At 41.4% G+C, this 18585-nt stretch overlaps 2 protein-coding genes across 3 annotated transcripts in view; one reads left to right on the forward strand and one right to left on the reverse strand.

The window, feature by feature from the left end:
* The window catches only part of agbl4 (AGBL carboxypeptidase 4), a 497335-nt gene that overhangs the window by 98632 nt on the left and 380118 nt on the right, over positions 1–18585 (forward strand). The gene's annotated exons all lie outside the window — the stretch shown is intronic.
* Positions 1–18585, reverse strand: part of elavl4 (ELAV like neuron-specific RNA binding protein 4) — a 96781-nt gene that overhangs the window by 44347 nt on the left and 33849 nt on the right. For both annotated transcript variants that reach the window (XM_088077782.1, XM_088077781.1), the window contains exons 3-4: positions 16527–16613; positions 11398–11644 (exon numbers count right to left, since the gene is read on the reverse strand). In XM_088077782.1, the coding sequence (XP_087933908.1) occupies positions 11398–11644; positions 16527–16613 (334 nt within the window). The remainder of the gene's footprint in view (positions 1–11397; positions 11645–16526; positions 16614–18585) is intronic.

Here is an 18585-nt window from a genome sequence, read left to right on the forward strand (position 1 = left end):
TTCGTCAGCTGCTTACAGTGCCAGTTATGCAGATTCTACAACAGTTGTAACGACTTAAGAAAATGCTCTGCAGCGATGAAAGGGGGCTTCTTAATAAAATTATGTAAATGTAATAATGGGAGAGGTCTTGTAATAAACACTGTCCCCAAACGGGATTCATTAGAAGTATATAAATGTAAGAATCTTTGGTTTGTTAATGATATAATACTGAACGTGTGTGCACTTGTACACCTGAAGCTGTCATTACAGATTGAATAGGTACCACTGCGCTTTATAACACAGTGCAACATCCGGTTTCTCTAAGAGACTAACCACATGTGGTGGGGGAGTGAGGAGTTGGGGGCCAATTTGGACCCACCTCCACTCTTTTGGCAGAGCTTTTGTACAATCTCACATAAATTGTAAAGGGAGGTGGGCATGTTTTTCAGTGATAAAATCACTGCTATTTCTGGTGAGTAGCTCTTTGGTGAGTTGGCGAGGTGTTATGACTAAGCCATTATTTGTTTCCTGAGGAGCAGCAGGTTGCTCAATGTGTGAGATGAGAAAATGAGTGTACTTCAAGCGGGTGGCCTGCCTGAAGGCCCCACTATGTAATTTCACCTTGCCTTTCTCCCTTCTGTGCATGCACGCACGCACGTCAGAGAAGCGAAAATTCACTTAACATACCTATGCAAAATGACATGTAGGTGTACAAATAAGCACAAACAAAAGCAAAAAGATGTATGCATAGCTATACTGAATTTAAAGGCATATAATCAAGTTTAACATATTCATGCACGGCACTGAGGCGCACAGTGAGGTACACAATCATGTGCTGTAAGGCGCACATAGTAAGAGACTCCAGTTGCATATTGCCTGTCATTATTTTGTGCCTTTTTGTTGTATTATGTGACTAAGAGCCCTGCACTGCAGACATGAAAGCATCTTCATCTCCTGCTATCATCAGGCGAGGCTCACACAACGCACTATATACTCTTTGATCTAGAGTGGTAGCTACCGAATGAAACATAGCTGCAAGAACCGTCTATTTCACTGTGTACCTTCTTGCAATCTATTGTTCTTGATACTATTCTCTGAAAGTGTGTAGCTATTAATCAGAGAGCTAATTTGATCTGCTGACAGTATGTTGTCAAAACAGATATTATAATGTTTTACTTTGGGGCTGAGATGTTCTGTAGGGGTGAAACAACTGCCAACATGTTCAAATTTAATGTCATATTATTCACTTCTTTATCTCCTGTTTCTGTGCAGTTTATGTATTTTAAACTGAACAAAAATGCTGCTAAACACAACCTAAAAGCAATTCTTTGGCTCGTAATCGTAGGTGAACCTTTTATTATGCTATATGGCACCCACATTTTAAAGGTGGTATGCAGCACCTTTGTTAAATAATGCTGATTGTTTTTAAATTTTTGATTGAATGATAACAGATAGTACTATAAATAAGTCAATATGCTGCTATGCTAAGTAACTTTTACTTAAAATATGAATCATTATTAACCATGTCTCTCAAATATTGACTGACCTGGTCCAGAATCCAGTACTTAATGCTTACGGAGAAACATAATACGTTGCCTTTTCAAACCTGGAATATTTCTGTGCATATGGGGCAGAATAGGTTGAATGCCACAGTTTTGATATGTTATCCTCTGGAAATACACTGTTTGTAGGCTCCAGCCTATTTATATACTGTGTTGCTTTCATATCATTTTTGATAAACCAAACACTGGCTTGGAAGTTAAGTAATGTACTCCTGTGGACATCTGAATATTTGCACTACTCTACCTTACAGAGTAACCAATCAAGGCAATGGTAGACCAATAAATTCAGTATTCTGCTAAATAAAACTACTTTTTATTTTTGTCAATGTAGTCAAGTGGCTTTGATATAATGGCAGAAATTAGCTGTCGGAAAAGGGCTGTCTGGCTAGATAAAGTGGTAAAAAATCTTCAAAATATATTGTACACTTAAATTAATACTTATTTTTGACATCTGACTTTTTTTAGGTGGCTAAAAACTAAGCAATTGAGGCAGTGTCTGTTTAGCAATGTTTTTATGTAGATAACAAGCGGGTTTCCTACCAAGACGTAATGGTAAATTAACATTGTGCATCTGTCTATACAAGAACTACAAAATGTCTCTGTTGGTTCTACAGCTTAGTTTACTAAACTGGGACAAACAGAAAACCTGTAAAGAACCATACAGCAACTTCAAAAGTTCTTGGTGTATAGCACCTCAACCCACGCCAGAGAGCTGCTAAAGAGGCAACATTTTTTCGTGTAGATCTTTGTGTAGTACACACTGCCCAACAAATGGACACAGCTTTGCATTCATTTGAAAAAATCTGATGAAAAATATTATCTTTAAAGGCTATCTATAAAACACTGCTAGTTGTTCCCACAGTTCCACACTTTGTCAGCTGTGGAGTCTGTCTGTCGTTCAGAACGTCACGAGAGAACAGAAGCATCAAAGGGGTGAGGGGGAGCTGCAGCTTTCAGGGATCATCAGCGCTACGAGCCGGTGATGCTAACACACCTTGAGAGGAGTGGCCACTTCTCCCCAGAAACAGGCAAATCCGTTCAGTCAGTCTTGAATTTAGCGACATTTTAGGATGAGGCGAAGGGGAGAAAAAAACCCATTTCAATTTGTCAAAATAAATGTGTCACACTCACTGCTCCCATCCTGTCTCATCGTCTGACATTTTGCCCCTTGCTGCTGAAGCAACTTGAGGTAGTGCTATTTTTGATGGGCCAGCGCTCCCCAACATTTGAAAAGGTGCCCTGTCACCAGCTTCATGTCAAAATACACTTCACTTACCTTAAAGCGGGTCAACTCCTTAAGAAATAAGCAGAGGGAGTTGAGTGAGTTTGCAAAAAAGATCAACACGAGGAGAACAAAAGAGCACCGTGCCTCAAATACTAGCAGTACAGTTGGAGCATATCATGTGGCATGTATCGAGCCTGCTCAAATAACTAAATTCATAAACAGAGCCACGTCCCCCGCACACATGCATCTACTGTAGATCCCTCTCCCACTCACTCATTCAACACATCTTTCCCTCCTGGGTTGCCAAGGTAGCAGCCACAGTTGCAGTCAGGAGGCTCCCACTCTCAGTTCCCAAGGCCCTGCTTCCACCAACACACACACATAGACACACACTTGCCCACGTAGAAGCTCAGGGACAAACACACACACGTAAACCACCCCCTCGTGGTGGCTCCCTGAGCCTTAGGGCCAGCGGACTGCAGCCTGCAGTGTGTGGGCTGCTTGGCTGGCTTTACAGCTGAGAAATAGAAAGCAAGCTGACAGACAGAGAAGCCCCTTTAAGTCTTGGATAACCCTGTTACGTCAGGATTGCGGGTGCCTACTCTGCTGCACCTGCTTGGACTCCCTGTGAGAGCGCAGGATGAGTGGGCCCATAAGCCCTGAGCCGTCCATCCCCAGCCCTGCAGCACACATGCTGGGGACAAAGGGACCATCTTGCACAGGTACAGTGCACTCAGGGTAGAGGGTCAGAGAGTGAGGAACCAGCCCTGAGGCACATCCAGCCTCTGGATGTGAGGCTGACACGTGGGACAGCCTGTGTTCATGTAAAGGGCACTCAGAGTGGAATGAGAGAGGACAGAGGCAGTCTGAAGTGAGGGTCACAGGAGGAGCAGTGCAGCCATGCAAGCTCTCAGAGCGTCCAATTCTGGGTCCTAAGCAGAAGGGAGGAGGAGGAGATTGAGGGGGGGTGCTAAGAGGGGAGGGACAGGACATTCTCGGGACCTGGGACTTTGAAACTTTAATGTGTGTCTGCCTGCTTGTGTCTGCACTTCTGAGCCTGGCAGCTCTCTTAATACCTGGCTTTGGAGATGTCAAATCCTTTTTTCATCTCTTTCCCTGTCAGCTTTGTTCACGCTATCTCCAGCCTTCAGCCCATTCCCAGTTCAGATAAATGCAGCCTGTATGTGAGATATAAACACTGCACCAGATCACCCTCGGCATGATTTCAGTAAGGATTTTTTAAAAAGTATGTTTGTCACCACACAGAACAACATTTGTGTTGTTTCGGTGTTTTGAAAGGTGTAAATGGGACTCATCATAAGACAACTGAGGAGTGATGGCAAGTTTAGTTCCCATCACTCCAGCAATGATGCGAAAACGGCTCGACTTGCATTCTGAAGTACAAAGAGAATCCACTTTGCTCCTGAGCGTGTCGTCAATGTATATTTCAGTAGCAACAAAGAGTTGTGGGTAAACTGAGGTTTATATGGTGAATATTTGATCTGCTCCACGTTAGACTGACAGACCTTGTGCAGGAGCTAAGCTCCACCCGCCTGTCCTCGCAGATCAGGGTTAGATGCATATTTTATGTTTGCAATACTTGTGGGTGCACTTGATGTTCCATAACAAAAATGGAACGACAATGAGACTAATGGAAGTGTGCTGCCTGAACCACGGGCCTGTGCGTGCGAAGGAAGCCAAATCCAGCAAACCTGAGAGGGTTTTTTTTTTTTGCTCCTACAGTATATGAATAAGGTATACCTGTCCTTATGTAAGAACTGAGTTCACAGCAGGCAATCGCATGGTACTGAAGCTGCTGTCTGTCAGAGGTGCTCCGGCTTGAACTACTCCACATCTGACATCACAGTCCATCTATTTTTCATTACCAACATCTGCTTGGCTTGCTACATTGTCACTATCAGCTCCCCAGATTCCATGTAGAAAACCAACACATGGAAGGTGACTAGAGTAGTGTGCACCAAAGGCTTCAGTCAGTGTGCACTGGGACTACGTCTTTACAGATTTTGATGTAGATAAGAGGATTATTTCATCAGTGTGAACTAAAAAGCGGCTGTTTCCATTATGAAAAGGTGAGTTTGTGGCTTTAAGCCAGCAATAAGCAAAAGCCAGCAATAAGCAAAAGCAGAAACCAGGAACGGCACATGACCTTAGACCAATTTTACATAGTGGTCAGTTGTGGAACTTCACCATCAAGGTCCATCATGTGATACCAAAAAGACTTTTTCTTATAGACTTACTTTGGGAAAGAGATGCCTGTAAATCAGTGGATACATTTTTTTAGCATCACAAGCCCCGTGAAATGACTTGTTTCATTATTGGGATTTGATTCATTTGGTGCAATAAATTTTCATAAAGTCTAGCAGAACTGCATGATTGAATTTTTTTATTACCATTCAAGTTGGTGTACCGTTGCATTTTTCTGTTAAATGCGGAAAGTAGGTGTAAAAATAGGCTCAAACAAAGTTCTCAAACGAGTGAGTGTGAGACACTTTGCAGCCCCACTAACGAGCATTGTCATCATAACAATTAACAACAATCTTAATCTTCTTTTGTAATAGTCAAATAACCATGGAAAACAGTTCCATGTCCTCTCTATCCATTCTATTTCTAGAAAAAGCCGGGTCTACATGAGCAAAAAGGTGACACAGGCGGCCAGAACTGTTTACTAGACCAGTAAAACATCCTATCTATCTATACAAAGTAAGACTACTGAGCTTTTGGCTACTGTAATTATTGGCACAACATGACAATCCCAAAAAAAGCTTGTCCAAACACCCCCCTCACACACACACACACACACACACACACACACACACACACACACACACACACACACACACACACACACACACACACACAATTTCCCCAATGCAATCAATTCTTGTTCCAGCATGAAAAGCCATTTCCTTTTTCTCCGTGTCATTATGAAAACAAATGCATTCATTTCTCCAGCAGAAATGCAGCTGATGCAGAAAAATTATCCCGAAAAATGACTTCCTGACAAGGATCAGTCAATCTATTTCTGTGTGTGAATAGGCATGTGAGTGCTGATTCAGTATATTGCAAAGTCCACATCAATTTTTCTCAGCTCGCAATAAGGGTATGCCTGTTTTTTCTAACGTCTCAGTGAGGTGTGGATGCCTTCGCTGTTGCTCAGGATGAGGTTTCAGACTGGCAATTTGCAGCTTAAATAGACATCTTGCTTTCTTTTAAAGGAAGACAGGATGAAAAGAGAGAGCTATAAGTGGAACCATGTATAGTGCACAGCATCTCAGAGCCGTCACGTCCTTGACATAAAGCATTTGTACATGTAGCTGTCTCTCTGAAATGCAGAAGGACAAATGTAAAAGCTACTACAGTATACACACTTAATTCAAACAGCGAAGCATTTAAGGTATCGTCTCTTTAAGAGGCAGACAGGACATTCACAGGTGGAGGCCTGGGGCTGATGTAGAAGTGTGTGTGGGCTGCAGCTAGGTGCGTGTAAGCTAGCCTTAAATAAAAGATTAACCTGCATGTCCCTGCCGTGTTATGAGAGCACCAGGCAGCGGTAGCTGCGCGAGCGGGCATGCAGGCGTGTGTGGAGCAAGGAAGACACCCAGAGGTGGCTTTTTCGACCAGCTGAAGTCAGCCAGGGTGACAGACGGAGCTAGAGTGTCTACGCCTGCCCGTACCCACTCGAGCCTCACGCCATGCTGGCGTCATTGGAGCTGACAGGAGCAAGTCCACAGGAAGCTAAGGACCTGTCTGTCTCTCCTACCTCTGAGAGGCTCATATGCTCACACCTCATCTGCAAACACTCACAGGTCAGTTAAGCTGCAAACACTGATATTTGTGATGTTCAAGCAAGCAAATACTGATGAATGATTGAGTGCATTTGTCTGAATATAAAATAGTAAAGCCATGGTTTGAATTACGGGGAGGATTTGGGGTGCTATACAACTTCACGATTACCTGTAATTGTGAATATTACAATATATTTCCCATGTTCAGGACTAAAAGTCTAAATCCCTAAAGTGGAAACATCTTAACCTTGATGGTAATTTTATCTCTTCTCCCTGCATTGCCTCCCATTGTTGCATTGGTTTGCGTCCTCATTTAAAGTCTCACATGTTTATGTGTCGCGCACGCCCATGGGAAAGCTGTGGGTTGCTGTAGGTGGGTAAAGACCACGCAAAAATCAAACTAAATGCTGTTTTTTTACTTTGAAATTTGTCTCCTGGCAAAAACAAACTCGTATTCTACAGGATCTTTTCAGGCGGCATATGTTTCCATTAAGTTTGGTATTTGTTATTAGGCCACAGGATCTACAATGTGGACTGTTGATTTATTTTTTCTTTTATACTCCTTTTCCACCAAATGAGCTTTGGTTATTAAACCAGTTCCATTAAGGATTCTTGGCACCTTAGTGCTTTCTAGCAAACCAGCCCACATTTCTACCAGTTTTGCACTGAACCGTTGTAATAAAGGATGTGTCATCAACAGAGGGTGTTGTACAATGCACAACAGTAGAAGCAAAATCGTGAATTACATTGATCACCTGTGAACTGCAGCCTGTTTTTTGGGTAGAACAACTGTTTTGTTCTGCCCCCCCCAAAAAAAGAGCCAACTTTTTATGAGACCACTGCACACTCGATTTCTCACTTGACTTCTCCACCGTCTCTTTCTAATCTTTAGAATATGACATACTCACTGATGTCGTCAAGGTTCACACTTCATGTCGCAGAAAAGCTGCTGTTTTTGGTTCCGGCTGAGAACAAACATTTTTGGTTTTGAACTAATTGAGTTTTGGTTGAAATGCTCTGAACAGGTCAAAATTAAATGTAAAAAACTGGAACAGAACCGGTTCCATGTTGGTGGAAAAAGGGGCATTAGATGTTTTTTTGTTTTATTTGTTTGTTTATTTTATTTTCTATTTTTTAAAGTAAGGAAACAGCTGACAAATTTAGATTATTTGGGTGATGTCTTTAATGTTAGTATCTAAGAAGGCCGAGATGCTGTATGGCAGTAACACATCTTTATACTTTGTTGGCATGTTAATAGTGTCTTTGGTTCGGTAGCATTGTATTAGTTTGCACTTCAAGTACAGCTCCAACCAATGTACAAAGCTAAATGTAACCACTCTTGCATGTACACTAAAAGACTGAATAATAATTTTGTTGGTCGAAATACTTCAATTTTTACATGATAAAATATTGAAATTATTATCAAAATTTAAAAAAAAAGGATTTCCAGTCAGTGAATGTATTTAAATTCTCAAACTTTGTTTTCTACTCTTCATACTCTTCACACTGCATAATACAATATGACAACCTTAATATTCCCATCAATACGAATAATGTGTAGCTACAGAGCACTCCAACTATCCTCAAGACATTCTGAAGCTTCATGCAGAAAAATGTCCTTTCCTTTCTTACTCTTGACTCACTCAGATACAAATGTCTAGTTGATCTTTCTTACATGAATTCCAAGATATTTATGACAGACGGGAAAACGGTACAGTTGTACATATCAGCCTCAAAAACTGGTGTTCTCTCTACTCTTCCCACCATCCTTCTCTTTACCCCTCCTGCTTATAAACCTGGCTTACTCTGTTAATGATTTGGATGAATGTTAGAGAGTATAAAGCCTCTTGGCATTCTCCGCTAGAAGAGGGGATCTGTGCTTTGTTAGCCTAAAAGTTTGCACGAGGAAATTGCACCCATGGGAGAGCAAAACAGGCATACGCCACAGGGGGAGACGGAGGGAGGGCAGGATTTATTTATAACTTTTTGCGTTGATGCTAAGTCATCAGAGAGACCTTGTAGTGCAGAGCAGAGAAGTACCCTAAATGGTTTAGAAGTGAGCGAACAAACACTTCTACCTCTCTCAGATTCCGCATTTAGGGCCCGAGCAGGTTTACAGCAATTCTGTTTTTTAAACTCCCTCCAAATATCTGCTTGGTTCCTCGCTGCTGCTTGGCAAATCATACTTAAGGGGAAAATCGGGAGGAGAGAGAACATGGTGATGGTGATGATGATAGCATGTGGTATCCCGGTGTTATTTTTGTACACACCGTCCTCCATTATCCTGGTGTTTCTGACTCTCAGGCTCCATTTTGTGGCCCATTACAGAGGAAGCGAAAGATGGTCCTAGAGAGGAGCTGTAGTGCTGCAGAATATGCTTCAGAGAACAGACGGAGGCAGGAACGGCTGGGCTAGTGGCCATTTTTGGTTTACAGTCTAAATTGTCATCGCTATTGGCCTTTTGGTTGCTCTTAATCTGTTACAAGAAATCTAATTCGGTGATTATGCTTGCTTATATATCCGTGCATGTGTGTGTTTACTCTCCTCTCCTTGCCTGCTATCTGAGAATGGCTCGGTGATCTACACTGCCTGCCAGCCTGGTGCTCTTTAATGAGATTATCAGGAGAAGAGTGTCAGTAAGTAGGATCTAAAATGAAAGCCATTATGGAGCATTATCACAGAGCCGCACCACCCCAACCCCCCCGATCCATCTGCTGTATGGCCACCCACACAGCCACTACGCCCAGATTACAGCCATGATTAGCACCGCGAAGTGCTGCTTAATTTAAACACCTCTGGAGAACATGTGGCACTTTGCTGCATTGCTGACTCACAGCGCTTGAACACATACACGCATGCACGCGCACACACATACACACACACACAGAGGGCAGAGATGGATTTCTCCTTGTAGGAGACAATACAAGCAATGACTCCTCTGAAACACTCGAATTGTTTGGAATGATGTCGGACTGCAGGGCTTGTGCACACACATGTGCTATTCATTGCATGTTTAATTCCTAACGTGTGTCTACATTCAACACACAGCGTGCTGTTGTATCTACACCTACCGTTAATCTTTCAGCAGCAGTCACATAAGCTGTCTGCTTCATCACGCCTGCCTCTATTTCCTTGTTCTTACCAGTCTACCGTTATTTAACTATAAAGGCAAACATGACAAAAAAGTTTGTGAAAGGTGAACACAAACACAAAATGAAGTAATATATAGATTACCGCTAAGCCCTTTTTACACAGAGATTGCGCTTTAGGGCTGCTACAAAGACCCTTCTTTATGCTGACTTTGCATTTTTACACAGAAGCAGCAACATGCTGCTCCAGTGTGTGATTTTAGAAAGCATGCCAGCATCCCTGAAGCAAAAGAGGCGTGTCGGGTGTGTTGTGAAATACAACAGCGTCTACCTCTATTGTGGCATGTAACATAAAAATCGGACGCGCTTTCTAAACAATAATAAAGGCATAATGTGCCAGTAATAATCATTTAACATCTCTGTTATATTGTGGGTGATCTTGCCCTCCACTTGGAGGAACGAAGCTCCTGGACCTCACTGTCTCCCCAATTGCGGATACTTTTTGATGGCTATTTTTTTTCTCTGATTTAGCAGCTATGTGCTGCTAGCTGTTTTTCAAATTTCCTGCGGTGGGTCGCACACGTAATACGTCTTTAAAATGTCACACCTGTCCCGTCCATGGTCCCCTCGTGACGGATATCCTGTTTACACAGATGTCAATTGTGTGTTATTACTACCACCACTGTCAGCTTGAAGGCCAGACAACCCCCTATTCTGCAATTGGTCCTTTTACAAAGAGCGTTGAGGCAGAATACTCGCATACAATTTCCGTCTTAAATAGGTAATGTAATAGGGGCTAAAAAATCCTAAAAAGTGTAGGAACATCACTTGAAGTTCCTTTCAGAAGCTTCAAACTAATAATGTATTTTCACTCGCTATTTTTCATCTTTCTGTCTTTGAATCTATGTCAATAATACAATCTGTATAAGCTTATCAATTCCTAAACCCCCTTCTCTTCTTTATTTACTCATGTTTCCTTTCCAGCTTTTCTAAATATAAAGCTTCCTGCATAACTCCAGGGACTAAGCACCCTTTCGAATCCTACTTATTGATGGTGCTTATTGGGGTGATGGATGATTGAGCCAAGAATGAATTTTGTGTTCCTATACTATGGATGTGTTGTGCTGAACTGGCATATTTGCTGTGGACTTAACAATTTTCATGAACATGAATTTGTTAAAAAAAAATGCTCTTGAGAAAAAACATAGATTACCAATAACTTTAAAATATGTGGTCTGTTGAGTATTATACTTTAAAAGCGGGCTGATCTAGTGAATAGGGAGTCCATTCTTAAACTGCCAGGATTGGGCCAGTTAAAACAGTCAGAATAGAAAGCAAGCATCTAAATCCCTTCCAGCTCTCGAGGAGCTCAGGATAGTGGCTCACCTTGTGCTTATCCCTTTCCTCTTTCCTTTGGAGGAATTGCCTGTTGGGACTACCAAATCTTCAGACGGTGTACTACATTCATTTCTCCCAACTTCTGCTCGTGAGTGCATCAAATTGTCACTGAAAGCCTTTTGACTTCACTTTAGTGTGATTTTCACATTTTTACTTCAGGGAAATACATGCTCCTGTATGGGCTGAGAAATCCTACAAAGTCTATCTTTTCAAAACCTATTGGATACACCTCAAATGATGTGAGGGCTAAGCAGATTTCTTAGTTCATGAAAAGTTGATATTTTGGGACACACAAGCAGAAATACCCCAATGCAACATGAAAAGTTTCCAGTCTGTACCTGTGATCTTGTCGCGAACCAGCTTGCAGGACTCAATCTCGCCGATGCTACCGAACAGGCTGCGGAACTCCTCCTGGGTCATGTTCTGGGGCAGGTAGTTGACAATGAGGTTGGTCTTGCTGTCGTCGTTTGTTGGGCCAGTCTGCATGGGTGAGGGGCAGCCGCGGCTGTTGGTGGTCGGACCGTTGGCTGTGGTGCCTCCGCCGCTGGGGCCATTTGTCACTGGAGCCTCCATGTTACTAATGATCTGGAGCAGGGCAGAGAGGAGGAGGAAAGAGGGAGAGGAACCATAGAGCGAAAATGCAGGGAGGAAAAAGGAGAGGGATGGCGTTCATTAACAAAGGCTTCTGTACTGTCTTTAGCTATTTGGAACACTGAATATGTAGCAAGGCATACTTTGAGACACTCTGACAAAGTGGTCATTTTCAAAATTAATTTTTGAAAAAGCATGACTTTTGTTGCATTAAGTCAAATCCGCAGTCTGGGTGAAAAGGGCTTTTAAAGGTGTATTTCAAGACATTTGGAAGGTTTTCAACCAGCTCTGTACCTACAGTATATCACTGTTTTGTAATTGCCATTCTACCTTACAGGGATTTAAATATTATAGCTGCAGAATAAAACATTCACGATGTTTCTTATATTTTAGAAATAATTGCTTAATTTTTACATTGTATGGGAAACATACCAATATATAGTATGGGTAAACAAACACACCGACTTATCTACTGAGCATTGGTATTGGCCAATAACGGCCTTGTTGACTGCCATTGGCCTATTGGCAAAAAAGATAACGTTCACCAATGGCACTGGCTAATTTTTATCAGCCGCATCAATTTTGCACAGGGTAAATGTGTCAGTTATTTGCTGTTGGACTCGGACAAGCTACTGGCCAGGCCTGACTATGGCATGACTTAAGAGGGTAGTGGGTGCCATGCACGTGTGTTATTTGTTTTTACATTTGCTTTCAGTGAGCAGCTGTTAAACTCTGCGTCTCATATCTTGGATGAGGAGAGGAATAGACTGAGCTGCAACAAGGCAGAGATGCCGATCTTTGTAAAGAAAAGCATATCTTAGTATGGAGTAATGTAGGAGGATTTATTTTTCTTTTTATCATTAAGGTTAAGAACTAAACAAACAGAAAATCTGTATCAGCACTGGCTATCATCCAAATTGTAAACATCAGTGCAATCCAAGCAAGTGGTGCATCCCTAAACATAAGGTGACAAAAATTTGTCAACCATCAGAGATTCTGCCATATTTGAGTTATTGTGGTCAATGTTGTAAATCAAAAGGCAAGACTGCTTTATTTAATTTATAGGATTTTGCATCTATTTGATGAAGTAACTTGATTTTGTATATCATTAATAACTGTTTTGGTACTGTAAGGAAGAGTAAATATTTATACATCATGCTGAAATGGCTGAAAAGTAGGTTTAGTGACAACAGTGTTAATGCTTGGTGAAAAATAAATCACGTCACGATGCATCTTCAACATTTGTCAAAACACTGCTAAACCTTAATATGGAATCACAAAGTAAACATATAGTGAACGCACTGTACACAGAACATGCCACATCTTTAAACACTGAGAAAAACAACAAACACTAGACACAGAGAGGAAAAACAGCTATATTCATGAAGACAGTAAGAGGCTTCTCTAAATGATTCTCTGATAGCTGCTGAGGTTTGTGGGAGGGGGCAACAACAGGGGCAGCCCTTCAGCAAGCTATTTGACTGCTGATGCTGCTGCTGTGACAGAGGAAAGTTCGCCTTTTTCTTATCTGGTTTTGCAGAGCATCTTAGGATCAAAGTGTTCGAAAAGGAACAGCAAGCTTGGTGTTAAGTGTGAGAAAACAGCAAAAAAAAAAAAAAGGGTGAGAAGGAGGGAGAGTCAAAAGTCGGAGGAGGGAGGTTGCACTTTGCATTTCCGACAGAGCACTCTGATACATATTTAATAGAAATACTTATTCTGAGTGAACATTACTCTCCAACAAAAGCAATGTGTAAAGAGAAATTATTCATCCATTTGCATAAAAAACATTTGTTTGATCAAATTAATGGCTTTTGTTGCATATATGTGTGAGTATGTGTGTTTGAGGGGAGTGTCAGTGTTTTCACAAATGGAAAGAGTGGAGACGACTGAATCTAATCACTAAATGGTGGGAAGATAAAACAGGAAAAGAAGATGGACACACTGTTCATCATCATTCCGTCTTAAATTTTGCTTGTCCAGAAGCTGACTGTGGACAGAATGTTTCCTAATTGTTTTATTTTTTGAGTGTCCTGCAGTCCCTGTATTATATGTTTGCACATTTGTCGAAAAAGCTTGTCCATTTTAGCACAAACTCACAAGTTCCCATTATACTGCTCCAAAAAGCACTGCGATGACCTAACATGCTGAAACCCAAATCAAGATGCAAATATTCTTTAATCTGATTCAATCAAATTTTTAAAGTCATCACTCAGATCTCTCCCTTTCCCCTGTTCAACCATTCAGCTCTCGGTCTATTTTTAACCATTCCTAAGCACACGCAGACAGGCTGCACTTGGAAGCAGGGCTGGTTTTAGCAGAGGAGAAACGGCACACGAGTCCTATTTCGCTCTATTTCTGGATTATCAAAAGACTGGACCTGTGTTCTAATAATACAGCTCAAAGCCGAATTTAAAAATTTCCCAGTTTGTCCAGAAATAGTTTTCAAAACTGTTTTAGACGTTTACAATGCGTGTGCTTCTCAGCTTTAATCACTTTACTTTTATCTATCTACCTGCGTGTAGTAAGCAGGAATGATGATAAATGAACAGCGGGAAAACAAATTACTCTTTAGTTACCAAAAAATACCACCAATATATTCACACCAACATCAGTATAATATATAGTCAAATAATTATTTCACAGCCATCAGATCACATGACCAGGAGAAGTCAAACTGTGTGCAGTTCATTTTAAAGAGATCAGAAAAGCTAAGAAAGCCATTGGTCTTTATCCAAGCACAGTTCTTAAAACAGGGACTATCTCTATCTCTAAATACCCATACCAATCTCATGGGATGGCATACGGGGGCTTGAAGCATCCATCGCTTCTCTGGCTTCAGGAAGACCTTTAAAAAAAGGCTGTATTTCCTTATTATCTCGTGCTCTTCTTTTCCTCCATCTAAGTGTTTAGGAGCAGCAGCAACAAAATGTCAGTCTTTAATCTGCTTCCATCCTCTCATTTTAGACACACATACACACGCTCACATGCACGCGCACACTTCCATGCATTCACACACTGTGGCATATGCAGTGAGGGGAAGAGCACATACTCACGCGCACACTTGCATACAGAGAGGGAGAACAATGGCCCAAGCCCACAGCAGAAAACAAACAGACAGGGAGATGTCTAAAAGCTCTCAAGATGAGAGCTGCATGCAAATTGTTCTTTTGACAGTATCCTTTCCTACTCACTCACCACTCTACCACAACAGAGATACAGAGACAGACCGAGGAAGACAGAGGGGGAGAGAGAGAGAGAGAGAGAGAGAGAAAGAGAGCAGAGACGAAGGAGAGAATAGTATCTAGCCATAACAGAGTTGATTGGAGAGGGCCTTATTAAATCTGTTTACATTCCCTGCTGGGCTCCATTCTGTCAGAGAGACTTTCAACTCCATGGGACGTTTTCTGAGGAGTTTTTCCACCAAAATGGCTGCCTCTAATTAACAGGGACCTGCCGAGTCCCAGTGGCCAATTATATTCCTCTCCTTGTCCCTGCCCACCAGCATTTGTGCTGCTCAGCAGTCCACTTCATGTTGGTTGTGAACACTCTGGCTGCCCCTGCTCTCCCACTGAGGAGCCTAGTGCTGCGGACAGAACTCACTGTGCGTCCTGCTGACTTGGTACAACACACAGCCCTCTCAAGATCCCAGCCTCGAGATGCAGCTTCTTATTCTCACATGTTGTAATGCTGGCTATGTAGGACGCAGAGCCAGCACTGGGCTTCTAATAACACATGTAGATGGTTTTTTGGTGGTTGGAAATGTATGATACAAATGTGCAAAGATTTTATTTAATAGAATTTAGAAGAAGCGCTTGCTGAAAGTTGAAAGACACTTGATCGTCATTCTTAAAGCTGGCATCTTAAAGGTCCAGTGTGTAGGATTTAGAGTTTGTAAAGGCAAAAATGGAATATAGGTATGTTTTTGTTTATAATCACCTGAAAATAAGAATTGTTGTTTTCGTTACCTTAGAATGAGCTTTGTTTTTCTACAGTAGCCCGGAACAGACAAACCAAACATTCATGTTTTTTGTCAGCCACTATAGTTGGCAGCCCCTCCACAGCAAGAAGTGTCTTAAAAACACAGACTGTTCAACGTGAAACTGCTTTATTCAGTGTTTTACTGGTTAAAATCACCAGGTCCATTTGTTTTGAAGAGGTAGTGACCTCTGTAAATAATTCAGCTACCGGTAAAAACCTCCTCAAGAATGAACACTGAAGGAAATTTAACCAGGAGAAGTTTCAGCTGGTTAAATCTTCAATACTCACCGCTAGATGCCACTAAATCCACCTAAATCTTACACACTGGACCTTTAAGAATGTTAACTGGTTTGAATCAAACAGTGCTGAAGCTGCAGTTACTTTAAAGCAAAGTGCATGGGAGGGACTGATTAATTTAGGATTTTTGATGAGTGCTAAAGTGCTTAGCACAGTAGAAGGGAGGCCAAAAAGTCTCTAAGTGTCTGCAAGGAAGTGGAGGGCCATTAAAAAAAAAGCCCACAGGTGAAGCTTTGCACGTGTTAATGAAAGCTAAAAAACACATTTAATTTGTAACGGATGTCGTATAAATACTAAAACAAAAATATGTACATATACATTGAAAAATAAATGTGCAACATTATGTATTGGCTTCCTCAAACATATACAATGAGTGAACACGTCAGCAGCTGAATATTGCTTCTTCTCTCATCTCTGCACAACTTCCTCTACCCTCGCAACCCCCCGGTCCTCCCTCCATCAATCTCTGCTCCAACTGTCTCAGTCAGCAGCATCACCAACCAGAGCGTTTTTATGTGAACACAGTACAATATCAGATCATATTACTTCATGGGTGTGTAAAATGGCTGGACCATCCATTTGGCAGCAGTAGTCTCCTTACCATCTTTGGCTGTGTCAGCAATCCCTTCTCTGCCCAGCCCTGGAGCTGTGGGAGCTCTGCCTGACGCCACTGTGTCTCTGTCGACCCCTATGGAGCGGAGCACAGGGAGGGAGGGACGCACAGCCCACCGTCAACATCATACACTCACTTTACAAGGTTAGGGTTGCAGTGGGATTTGGGGAGTGGGGGCGGGAGTTGGGGTGATGGAGAAAATGGTGGCTCACTTTAAAATACAGCGACAACTTTATAGTCCTTCTACCAGTCAAACTAAAACAAAGACGGGTGGCTCAGGATTTTTGTGTTTGGTTGGTATGGACTGATTGGGATGAGTGGTTTGGTTTTGGGGGAAGTATAAATTGGGGTGATGGTTAAGATTTGAAAAACTGTATGATTCAAATTGTTGAAATTTTTTAGAGATGTTCCAATACCGTTTTTCCCTCCTGATGCTGATTCCAATACAGGGATTTGCATGTTGGCATATAGCAAGTACCAATCAGATACCTTGCATAAAAAAGAAAAAAAAAAGAATAGCCGTATACTACTAACCCTGTATAGATGTGAAATTATTGCCATCACTGACTATGTTTACATGCACACTAATTTTCCACTATTATACCAAATTTTACTATATTCTAAGTCATGTCAAAAACACAATAAATAAATAAGGCCCTTTTTAGGATGAAGCATATTCCAAATAAGACATACAGATATGCTGATATTAACTGTGGCACAAGGCCTCTATTTGTTTTAGGTCAGCTCTTAAAATTGTCTTAAAAACTTTGTTCACAAACCAACTAGCCAACAGTTTACAAGGCTGCAATTCTGGTTTGTAGAAGAAACACACCTACATTTAAATGTTTAGACACTACTATGAAAGATGGATATACGCAAAGATCACAGCACCAACCAGGAAGAAAATCCTATTTTGATGCAAAGAAGCAAAATGAAAAACACCTCCAGCTGTTCCACTTTTCCATATTTTGATATGATAAATGACATGTTAGGTCATGTCAAAAAGAGTATGTAGGGCTGCATATTAACAAGAATATTAGTGGAATATTCAGTTTCATTGGCCATGTAAACAGCTTAGTCAGAATATTGACTTTTTCAGAATAAGGGCAATAACTGGAAAATTTTGTGCATCTTGACGTAGTCAATATTGTATGACATGGCTCAGGTTAAAACCTTTGTGAAACATAAAGAAATATATACAGAGAATTTATGCCATAGAGCTTTATTTTACCCAGTGTAAAATATTGCCAAATTTCTGATATTTTGCTAACAGCTAACATAAGACAGCTCCACTGGAAATTTCTCCTTCACAGCTCTACAACAGCAGTTGCCAGTGCCTGCACAGGGCAATTAGCTGTGTAGGCTATTATTTTAGAGTAGCGAAGAGGAATTGATTTGTGGGAAAACTGCTGTTTCATTGAGGTATGAAGCTACACTAAAGTTTACTAATAAATTGCATGGTATCGGATCAGTGTATAACCAGCATTTTAGGCAGTATGTGAGGTCGTTACGCTACTGGTATTGATATTGGAACAACCTTAAAATATTTCTTAATGCTGAAAATGGAATTACTAAGATAGAAACAGGGATATTGATATTATTTCTTCTGTCTTTACTTTTAATAATTTAACCACCTTCATAATGGTTTGAATAAAATTGCATATGTATGTTGAATCTTGCAGATTGGTATGGTGACTGCAATGACCTTGGCAGAGTTTATAATGAGGGTTTCCCTCTTGCTCTCTGTGGGTAAACAAGCCTGTGGTTGAAGAGACAGAAATGCCACAAATGAGCAGGAAGTCTGTTCACTAGCTCTCCAGAGCAGGGGGCTTAAATGCCTGCAGCTATCTACGGATGCTACAAGCAGCCAATTTAGCAGGAGAGGAGGAGGAGAGGAGGGATGACCTCTGCCTTCATTTACTCCTTCAGAGAGATGAAGAGAGGGAGTGAGGGATCAGATGGGAGTGGGGGGGAGAAAAGGCAAGGGCTGAGTAATGGGGAAGACACTTCCAATACTTCAAAGAAAGAGAGAGACAGAGGTGGGGGG

The sequence above is a fragment of the Plectropomus leopardus genome, chromosome 5, assembly GCF_026936395.1.
Source record: "Plectropomus leopardus strain MGB_pleo_1.0 chromosome 5, ASM2693639v1, whole genome shotgun sequence".
Classification (NCBI taxonomy): domain Eukaryota; kingdom Metazoa; phylum Chordata; class Actinopteri; order Perciformes; family Serranidae; genus Plectropomus; species Plectropomus leopardus.